The sequence below is a fragment of the Helianthus annuus genome, chromosome 12 (genome assembly GCF_002127325.2).
Source record: "Helianthus annuus cultivar XRQ/B chromosome 12, HanXRQr2.0-SUNRISE, whole genome shotgun sequence".
NCBI lineage: Eukaryota > Viridiplantae > Streptophyta > Magnoliopsida > Asterales > Asteraceae > Helianthus > Helianthus annuus.
Genome location: NC_035444.2, coordinates 4,972,385 through 4,983,561, shown reverse-complemented (window position 1 = coordinate 4,983,561; position 11,177 = coordinate 4,972,385). Strand labels below are relative to the sequence as shown.

At 34.2% G+C, this 11,177-nt stretch overlaps 2 protein-coding genes across 2 annotated transcripts; both read right to left on the bottom strand.

Moving 5' to 3' along the window:
- Positions 1-744: 744 nt before the first annotated feature.
- On the bottom strand, positions 745-1,870 carry LOC110893849. Its single transcript, XM_022140996.2, has 2 exons — positions 1,515-1,870; positions 745-1,188 (listed from the first exon to the last, which is right to left on the bottom strand). Exons 1-2 carry the CDS (start codon positions 1,654-1,656, stop codon positions 929-931), a joined length of 402 nt encoding a protein of 133 aa, XP_021996688.1. The 5' UTR covers positions 1,657-1,870; the 3' UTR covers positions 745-928.
- A 4,928-nt stretch (positions 1,871-6,798) lies between these two features.
- On the bottom strand, positions 6,799-7,548 carry LOC110892312. Its single transcript, XM_022139485.1, has 3 exons — positions 7,503-7,548; positions 7,321-7,448; positions 6,799-7,179 (listed from the first exon to the last, which is right to left on the bottom strand). The coding sequence occupies exons 1-3, from the start codon at positions 7,546-7,548 to the stop codon at positions 6,799-6,801; spliced, it is 555 nt and encodes a 184-aa protein (XP_021995177.1).
- Positions 7,549-11,177: the final 3,629 nt, after the last annotated feature.

The following is an 11,177-nucleotide window of genomic DNA, read 5'->3' as shown; positions in this document are numbered from 1 at the left end:
ACTCACCTATTAGGTGAGCACCCCCTTCACCCTTAGGTGAGTCCTCTCTCTTACACATAACCAACCAGAATAAGTCACGTCAACTCCACTCTAACACTCCCCTAATACCCCTTTTTGATGGCGGCACTCCCCTATTAGGGGAGTTGGTTTTTTTTTTTTTTTTTCTAAAATGATGCATGTTTAGAAATTAAAAAAAGATTAATAAAAATAAAAATTAAATAAAAGACATTTCATTAAATTAAAAAAAAACATTCGAACTAGAAAAAAAATACATTCAAACTAGAAAAATATAAAAACAAACTACTCGTCGTCCGAATCAACTTCAAGGTGAGGCAAATCTAAACTTCCGAGATGCTCAACGAGATCGTGTTTTAGCCTCCATCGTCGGGAAAGTCGGGTAGGGTAGAAAGAAACGGAAGCTTGGAATCCATTTTGTATTTGAAAGATTGGAGTTTGAGAGTTTTGGTGTGAGTTTGAGAGTGGTGAGTGTGTAAAAAAATTGATTTAGGTTGTTTAAATATATGTTTTTTAAAAAAATTGATTTTTTTTTTAATCAAAATGACCGTTTTTCAACGGTCTAATCTCGAACAATGTGCCATCTTCACGCGGTAACTCCACACCCAAATCACACCCCGATTCGGGACCCCGCAGTGATGGCGGCGGTGTTCCCGATCGGGGAATCCCATCACCGATCGCCTTCACCGCTTACACCCCGTACACCCTTAAACCTACAAAAGAAGCAAATTGCACTTCTAAAAAAAGATGAGGGACTTAAAAGTTAAAACTAAACAATTTACAAAATGAATAAAAAAAAGTCTAAAGTGAGTAAGCTATTAACAATAGAATTGAGTTATTCACTTTTTTTTCGGTTCAGTTTTCTCGGTATTCATTTTTTTCGGTTCGGTTTTCTCGATTTCAACATCTCTAGTTAGCAGTATGACACGCGATGAACACCGCGATCTCTAAGGATTCCGGTGTAAAGCGCCATCCTATTTGCAGGAATACCCTTGTAATCTCTCCTCATTTTCTTTTTACACCCTTCATCTTTCAAAGTTGACGAAAAAGACCGATCTTGACTTTGATTCTTACTTTGAAGCCTCCTCCTAAACTCTTCCCCATTTCCACTTGGCTCTCTCACATCCTCTGCAAAGTGTACTTTCTTGTTCTTTTTCTCTCTCTTCTTCCCATCTGAAAAAAACATTGATAACACAAGAGATTTTTAAAAAGGAATAACAAACGAAATAAGGGTCTGGCTAAACGTACCCCAATTTACGGAACCCTCTACTAAACGTACTCCAGAGAGGGGAGATATTTTTTAACGGTGGGCACTCTGCATGTTTTGTGATAATTGTTTGTGATAGTTGTGATATCACAATTATCACAAAACACGCAGAGTGCCCATTAAAAAATAATTTTCGTCTCAGATAGATACATAGGGGTACGTTTAGTAGCACCCAAAGTCAACCGATGAGACTTACGAAGCAAAATTCAAGAAACTAGTAGAAGAAGGGAACCTGAAGAGATGCAGGGTCTCGGGTGGTGGACGGTGTCGGCGGGTTGTTTATGGAGGTGGAGGGCGAGGAGGAGAACGGTGCCGGAGACGGCGGCCATGGCGGTGGCTAACACCATCCCATTTGAAGCCAAGATTGATGACATGATCACTCTTTTACCTTTTTTTTGGCAAATTCTTGAAGTTATGGAAGATTAATGAAATGGGTATGGAAAAAGATTCAAGATTTCTTTGTGGTGATGAGGGAAAAAGATGAAGAAGACATGATCAAGAAACTTGTAGTAATGAATGTGTGTGTGTGTGTTTTGGTGTGTGTATGCATATAAAATATGAGGGTTGGGTAGTTTGAACGAAAGGGGAAATTTTATATTGATGAGTTGGTTGGTTGGTTCTTGAAATTTGAGGTTGGGGTGGGGGTGGGGTGGGGTAGGGTAGGGTAAGGGGGGCTTGACGAGTTCTCTTTGAACAAGTGAAGAAAAAGCATTGAATGATTGGTCCAAATGGGAACCCTTTTAAAGAAGGGAATTTCATATTCACACACTATACTAAAAGGTAAGTTTTACCCTCTTAACTTTATTTTATTTAACATAGAATAAAGCCTGGTCATCCGGGTACGGTCACAGGCAAAAAGTCATCTATGCGTGCTATCACAGGCAGCTTCAGTGTACCGGTCCGTCACTAATTATAGACGAAATTCACGGTCCAAAGACCATTGTAGTAAAACATCTGGCTTGCGCATGATATTTTGTCACAAATGAGACTCCAACTAATGATCTTTCCTAGAGAGTGTCATCCGGATACCGCTAGAGCACTATCTCTTTGGTGATAATTGGACATTATATATTGAGTTTTGATTTAAAGCGGACAAACAGAAAAAAGAAACTTAATTTATGCTCGGATGATTAATGGTTAAACCTCGTGTAAGGTGACGTACAAATATTAATCACATTAATTTCATTTAGGTATAAGTTTACGTGTCGTGACATTGTGGTATCGCCTGAAACAAATCAACTCACGTGAAAATAACTTCTTTCTCGGTTGTTTAAGCTTGAAAGTTTTAATCGATTTTGTTAGCTCATTAATCTCGTGTCACTCTGTGAACTATCTAGAAATAGATACTTTTGAAACATTTAGGAATCAACTGAGCTTGACAAGATTAATTATTACAAGGTGTTTTATTAAGTTGAAATTTGTTCTCAATAATATAATATGTTTATTTTATTAAGTAGTTATTTTTAGTCGTTAAAAGGTATAGTTAAGAAACATGTTCTATGACATATAAGTAATTGAATGCACAAAAGTCTAAGATAGCATGTGATTACGGTACCATATAACAATATCAAACACACATCATAAGTCATGCACTGCTATACGTATACTACGTTGATCGAGGTCGAAGGCTCAATTGAAAATGAGAATTATAACCTGGTCCTAGTTACCTTATCAGATAGGGTAAGTCGAAAGTCGAGCCACAAAGAGTACTGTGGACAATACTATTAAACAAATTATTGTTCACGATTTGCAAATTGTACGGAAATTAAAATCATATTGTCTGAGAGTTTGTTTTTTATTAGTAAATTAATAGTTAACTAAACAAGGTTGGGTTGTTCGTAGGGAAAAAGTAACCTGATAACCAAACCATTTAAAGTTTGGCTTGGTCGGGTTCGGGTTTTTCAGATATTCACTAATTCGGGTTCGGATGGCTTTGAATTCGGGTCGAGTTTCGGGTTTTGGATAAAAATGAACAGTCCTACTCTCGACCCAGAGGAAACAACAAAGAGATTAGTTGCTCATGATCTTGATAAAGCCTTCAAAAGTTGATTCCATGTTGAATGATGGAATCTTGATTAGATTGGTTGGAAATACTAAAAAATCTTCAATCCTTCACTCCAAAATCATCGCAGATGTGTCAAGTACGAACCAAAATGAATGACATTTGTTAATAACCTAAAATCACATTTAAAACCTGATTTTTTGTGTGATGGTCGTAGCATACGGCCAAGGCCATAGGCTACAACCTCAATGAAAGGTTACGGTGCACCACCTCTGCCTTACGGGATAGGCTATGGTCTTTTTAACTCCAACGCAGCTCACGACCCTTAGGTTTTCCTAGGGGTAATTTATTTTTCGATTGACCTTCCACCCTTCTCGTTTCTTTGCGTAAACTTCCTGATGATGTGCTTTACCTATGATAAACACCACTGGTCAAATCCCATGCAATTGACTAGTTGAGATCATGTACAAAAAATGCTAACTGTAATAACCGTAAGAACATATATGAGTAATTGATAGTTTAAATCAAGGGTTGGTATTGATTATAAATAAAACTCCTATAATTAATAACTAATACTATCATGTTAGAGGTATTTTAGTCATTTAGTCATTTCCCATTAAATACTAACTTCACCAAGTTTTTTAAACTAAAATAACTTTTATATACTTCATTATTTTTGAAAAAAAAAAGTTATACAATGAAATCAAGTATTTTTTATCTTTAATATGAGTATCATATTGCTATATTTTTTTTATTTATAAAAATGACTTTTAAAAAAGTTACAAAATGGTGTTTTATAATTGTGCTAGTTATGTAGTTGGAATGTGATAATATGAAAAATGTATTGTGTTGATTTTAAATCTATACGTAAGTTCTTATTTTGTTGTGTAATTCTTATGTGTTGCTATTTTTTCCTTTTGTGTTATTATTGGGAGCCTATTTGGAATAAACTTGTTTTCTACTAGTTACGTAATAGCATGTGCCATTTACAAAATTAAAACAAAAACATGAAATTGTGTCGGTATGTAACAATATGTATTGTATATAAAATAAAAAAAATGAAATTGTGCTAGTTATGTAATAGTATATGGTGTTTACAAAATAAAAAAAAAACATGAAATTGTGCTGATTACGGTACTGATTAATGTTGATTACAGTGTTATGCTGATTACCGGATGTGCTGACCGTGGTGGTGTGGGATGTTACTGTCGGATGTGCTGACGGTGGCGTTATCATGCTGATTAAGGTGCTGATGTTGACGATGTGCTGATTACGGTGTTGACGATGAGGTTGATTATAGTGCTGATGATGATGTTGATTACAGTGCTAATGATGATACTGATTACGGAATCGATTCGATGATAAAGAATAGATTAGGATATTAGGATTTGAATTAATCTTGTATGAATATAGGGATATTTTAATTATTTTTTAATTAGATATAAACAAAAAGGTATAAAAAGTCTAAAATACCCTTAAATCAATTTTTAATTGATGACACATTTTATCAAATTGTTGATTAATACAGTTTATACAAAGATGTTTTTATATGATCCTATCACCGCAATTGACCACATCAAAACTCATAATAATTAACAATTAAACTCATTTAAACATCATTCCATAACTCATACATCATACATCAATCTTTAAAAAATCATCAACCTTTTTGAAAAGCATTTTGTAAATGCATATAACATACTATAATCAATTTAAAGAAAAAAAAACTCAATTTTATAATATAACTTATTTTACATAATAAAATACTTAAAAACTGTTTCCATTTAAAATAAATGGTGAAACTACATGAAAACAAATCATTTGAGTCATAACTAGAGGCAGCTAATAACAAAATTGACAATGCTTCATTTTTTTAAGGTTGAGGTTCATTATCACAATAAAAGAATTTATTTTATTTTTATTTTATATATCCACCTCCTATATATACATATATTAAATAAGTTATCCACAAAAATACATTTTTAGAATATACTCTTCGCTTATTGTAAAAGTCCTATCTATCCACAAATCTTGTGATTCAATCGAGGGAGGGCAGTTTCTTGAAAGTTGATAGAAAGTGAAGGCGTTACGTTGTCGTTATGTGGCTTCTTTTCATCTCTTCACATGACTAGAAATCTCCATCTCATTTTCCATATCTTTTCTTATTTGTTATACGTATATAATAGTTGCACAATTGGCCTCGTTGGAAAGTACCAACCGGTCGATAAAAAGAATAGTCACAATTTATAAATTATTTCTTTTTCTAGAGCGTTCTAGAAAAACTTAATTTGTTACCAATTTCTATATTGCTATATGTACTAATATAAAAAAATAAGTGATTGGAAAGGGCAAATATTGCTCGTGATATTATAGCCTAATGGTATCTTTAGGATGAAATAAGACTTATGGACCGTGAGTTTCTGAGTTCGATTCTTACAAATGGGGTTTTCCAAGATTTATGGGTTTATTCATGAATTTGTGTTTAGGCATTATAGCGTAGTGGAGATGGATATAATTGTGCGGTTCCGTTTGTGATACGATGATACTCCATTTATTTGTCAGTGATCCAATTTGCCGTTCAAAAAAGGGCAAATGATATAAGAAAACTGAAATATAATTTGTATTTCTTTGTAGAAATTCATTAACAACGTTTTGCAAAATAAAGTCACTTAACTTATTAAACTTAGAATAAAATTATGTCTTTTTAAATTATTAATACCACGTACGAAAAGAATTAAGATAAATTAATGTTTTAAACCGGACATATTACATATAAAGTTCTCTTTAACAAATTTTTTTTTGCAACATAAAGTCACTCAATATAAATTAATGTTTTAAATCAATAATAATAATAATAATAATAATAATAATAATAATAATAATAATAATAATAATAATAATAATAATAATAATAATAAGGCAACTTTCATCAATTTTGGTTTGTCAGGGGTGCAACTTTGTAGGGGCCGGAGGGCGTCTGATCCTTCGAACTTTTTGCTCAATAGTATCCGGTATGTAGTTTTCGTATAAAAATTTTTAGATATATACGTTTTCGACCCCTCGGTTTTATAATTTTATGAGGTATATACGTTTTCGACCTCTCGGTCGAAAATCTCAAGCTTCGCCATTGCGGTCTGCTATGCAATTATAAAACTATTTTGTATGATCAAGCACTAATTACATTATATACATTGGTTTGCGGGCATCACTCAACACCAATTTATGGTCTTATGGTATAAGGAGTGGTTAAACACTTTAAAGTGGCAAAACAAAAAACCGACCAATCAGAGCGCGCCATGTCAATTAGGCAAAAGTGTTTAAACTTTGCTGAAAAGTGTTGGCAATGGTCTAAACACTTGCTGAAGTGGTAAACTTTTATTATTATTATTTTTTGCAATAATTAATTTAATATAAATAAATTAAAAACAATAAAGTTTCATAAATTAAATTAAAAACATCAAAGTTACACTAAATTAAAAAACAATAAAATTACATTAGCATGAAACAATTTAAACTAGTCTTCGTCGGAATCGGCCAAAAGATGGGGTAAATCTTGACTTGCGAGATGATCTATGAGATCGTGTTTGAGTCTCCAATGGGTGTCTTCATTCAACAACTCGCCCAACACCGTATCGTCTAGAGCCGGCTCGACCGGAGGATCCCGAATGTGCACCGGTGCTATCGCCTTTCCATCGTCTTTCAAAATCATGTTGTGTAAAATAATACACGTGTACACGACATTCCTAATTTTTTTAACCGATCTTGCTCGCATCGGTCGACTCAATACACCCCATTTCCCCTTCAAAACACCAAAAGCCCGTTCGACGTCTTTTCTTGCCGCCTCATGTTGCCTCTTGAATTTCTTTTCGTTTACTTCGTGAGGGTAAGGGATCGACTTCACAAACACGGACCACGAAGGGTAGATTCCATCCACGAGCAAATAACCACGTTTGTATAAATGGTTGTTAACGTAAAATGGACATTTTGGCGCGGTTCCATTTCGTTCCGTTAAAAATAACGGAGATTGTTGTAGAACATTGATATCGTTTTGAGAACCCGGTGGACCGGCAAAAGCATGCCAAAACCATAAGTCTTGAGAAGCAACCGCTTCGAGCATAATAGTCGGGTATCTATGATCTCCTCGCATATATTGGCCTCGATACTCTGTCGGACAAAAACGCCAAACAAAATGGGTGCAATCAAGGCTACCGAACATACCTGGAAGGTGATGTTTTTCCTCATGAGCTTGGTATAAAAGTGCCATGTCGTGGCTTGTCGGTCTACGTAAGAACTCTGGACCATATATTTTGCAAACCGTGTCACAAAAATATTCTAGGCACTCGCGGGAAGTTCTTTCGGCCATATGCAAGTACTCGTCGTTCTCGTCTGGAGTGTTTCCAGTTGCGAGCTGTTTAATAGCCGATGTCACCTTTTGCAAGGGCGTAAAGCCCTTCCTACCTCGCGCATCGGGGGCCTCTACAAATCACGGGTCGTTCTCTTCCACATCGGACACAATTTTTAGAAACAAACGTTTCGACATACGGAACCTATGCCGAAAGATATCTTCGTTGTACTTCGGGTCTTCGACAAAATAATCCGCCATGAGTGTCTCATGCCCCTCCTCACGTTGACGTTCAATATATCTCCTTCGGTTAGATGTGCCGGTATCTTGAAGTTCGGCTTCTTCGATGAGATTTTGAAAAAAAAGAATGCTACTATCCGATGAATCGTCGCTACTCATGGGTGGGAACCATAACGGGAGTTCATCCGCCATTTTGTAAGGTAAACTTTTAGAAGGAATTGGTTTGTATGAGTATAGCTCAATTGGAAAGTATATGGTTAAATGGTTTGTGATATATATATATAGTTTAATTTTAAAATTTTTTTTTTTTTTAAACGTGACATGACCGTTGGAGTGGCCCCCCCTTTTTCCATTTCATCTTCTCGAGTCGGCAAAGGGTCACCGCGATCAATGTTTTGCCGCAACCATACTTGGTCGGCGGCGGTGTTTGCCGCGCGGCAAACTCATTTGCCGCCCCCTTGCCGCTCCCACTCCGTATGCCCTTATGTGATTAACGAAAACCTGACTACACTTCTGACATCTTCAACATATATTATATACTAATATTATATGGTATGCTATTATTCGTCTTGAATGTTTGAGGTTTCAAGTATTTTCAATTGGGTTCAGGTTCTTTCGCTATGCCTAGTCACAATTGTCGAATTTAAGAATTTTGAAGGGGGGAATTTGAAAATTATATATATAATAATTACCATTACCGAATACTAACTTTCACTTTTTTATGTTACAATTACATACTTTATACTATAAATAATATACGTTTTTAACCTTATCACTGTTGGCCTGTTGTCAACTTGTGCGAACAATAACTTTGACTTTTTTATTAGTTTCTATTACAAACCTTATACTATAAATAATATATGTTTTTAACCCTTTAGTTTTGTTTCTCTCTCTTTCGTTCATTTTATTATAAAAGTGAAATACGCGATCGCATTCAATTATTTCTCTACATTACGATATAAATTTCAATTAAAACAAAGTTGTATTTGACGTTTTATTTAAAACATAGTTGTATTCAAAAGATGATATGATGAAGAACTGAGTCGGTACTGACCAACAAAATCGGTACTCATATTAGTGTTATCGGAACCAGTATTTGTATTCATTTTTTTTATTTTCGATCGTTGTAAAACACAACTTTATTTTTTAAGTTACATCATACAACTTTTGTGTAATAAAACCACTGTAAATATTACTATATCGACTCGGTTCGTCAGTGTACCGTTATTTTGAATACAATTCTTTTTCAAATAAAATGTATATCACAATGTCGGTAAAAAATTAAACTCAACAATGTATCACGAGCTTAATCTATATGAGTGCCAGTACCAAACCGGTACCGATATTATAGATTCCGATCGATGTAAAACAAGTGTCAACATCCTTTTTGACATGTCGCAACTTCAGTTTTTGGGTACCCCATTTCGTTTATTGTAGCGAGTACCAGTACCATAATAAACTAACCAATACTGACTATATTTCCGCCACAACGCGCAAGATTATTTACTAGTTTGAAACATATTCATATGTGGAATGCAATCTTTAAAGTCGTGATGACAAAAATCTACAGTGACTCCAATCTATCACACTTTGGTCGTGTTCACATTGCTTTTAATATTTTATCATTTAGGCCAAACTTTATATTGATTGTTAACTAATGTTAACTAATGAACAAAAATAATTTTTTTGTCACGAAAGAAATAGAAAAATAAAAGATGATTGACTGGGCTTAAAAGCCGTTTGAAAAAAAAAAGGATTGACTGGGCTTAAAAGTTGAGGCCCAATTGCTATAAAGAGATTGTGGTCCATACTTTATCATGTATGCGTTTTTCTTATAATTGGGCTACGGCCAACCGGTGATTAACCCAATATATTCAAGACACCCTAAGCAGGTCGCAGGATACTAATAATAACATGATCGAAACAAGCCCGAAACCGACATACAAACATGAAATATTCGACATAGGTATCCGGGCATGAGACCGGGTGTGAGAATAGTTTTACAAATCTTTTTGGGTACCATACGGGTTTAGTATTAGGTGATACGCTACCTATTTACCCGAACTATACCTGTGAAAAATCATTTCCTTTTTATTTTTCTTTGGGTAATATAGACATATAGTATCTACTAATCAATTGACTCTTTAGTCTCCTATTTCTAATCTCTTTGGTTGGTAAGTTATATAAAAATTAAAACGACAAAAAAAGTATTTGTTAAAATGATTTTACTTTTCAATAACGGAAAATTATAAGAATTGGTCTGTTCATGTACGTTCGTTAAGGAAAAAAGCTTGTGAACACTTGCCGAACAAGATTTTCTGTTCGTGTTCGTCGTTGAGGAAATGGACGTGCTCACAAAGGTTCACAAACACAAACGATAAGGTGAGAATAAGGTTTCTTATTTTAATAGTTGGGTAACAAATTAAAGAACATAAAATAAATGTACAAAAATCTTTCATGAACAATATAAACAAACAAACATGAACGAGCATAAGTACCGAACGTTCACGAACACAATTGAACAAACGGGACTTTTGTTCATGTTCGTTCATTTAACTAATCGAACGAAGTTTCTTGTTAGTGTTCGTTTATTTTTTAAACGAAAGATGTAAACGAACATCCCCTTCGAACGGTTCACAGATTGTTCGCTGAACGTTCGGTTGTTTACAACCCTAATTAAGAAACACTAAATGTGAATGTTTATATTTGATCAACGAGAGGGAGTTTTATTAAAAAGACATGGTTGTTTTATTAGAACGTCAACTCATACACTCTTCAAATCCATACCTACTAGGCTACTAATCTACATTTTTTCCATCTAAAAGGATTAAACTATCATCATTTGGAAAGGCAAAACCTTATCCAACACCTAGGTAGCACAAGATCAACTCTAGATAATTGCCTAATTCTTATTGAAGTCGGTAATCTTTTTCATTTTAATATTATTTTTATAAAATAAATTCAATGTATATTTCTATCTTTTTATAAAATAAATTCAATGTATATTTCTAAATATCACACGTTACTGACTCAATTATTTCTGTAATATTAACGTATGCATGAATAAAACGGGTATAAGTTGAATTGTAAGCTCGTGATAACAACAATCACATTTTAGAGTAATTGTATCTCCTTCTAAACATTACTCAACAAAGTCATCTAATAGTAGTGATTTAAAAACTAGATCACCTTGTTAAACCAAAAATTATCATTGCCAGTGGTTTATTTACTAGCTAATGGGCCAAACACAAATCAGTTTGTCGGCTTTTAAATGAAGTAGACACTCCAACAAAAGTTAAAACAAACTTGGT

Bases quoted from the DNA above. Each gene is read 5' to 3' on its own strand.
- LOC110892312 (XM_022139485.1), bottom strand. From the start codon at position 7,548: ATGGCACTTTTATACCAAGCTCATGAGGAAAAACATCACCTTCCAG. The intron at 7,449-7,502 runs GTATGTTCGGTA...TTTGTCCGACAG, and splicing joins GGAAAAACATCACCTTCCAG to AGTATCGAGGCCAATATATG. The intron at 7,180-7,320 runs GTTCTACAACAA...GTGTTTGTGAAG, and splicing joins GTTCTCAAAACGATATCAAT to TCGATCCCTTACCCTCACGA.
- LOC110893849 (XM_022140996.2), bottom strand. From the start codon at position 1,656: ATGTCATCAATCTTGGCTTCAAATGGGATGGTGTTAGCCACCGCCATG. The intron at 1,189-1,514 runs GTTCCCTTCTTC...TGTTTTTTTCAG, and splicing joins GAGACCCTGCATCTCTTCAG to ATGGGAAGAAGAGAGAGAAA.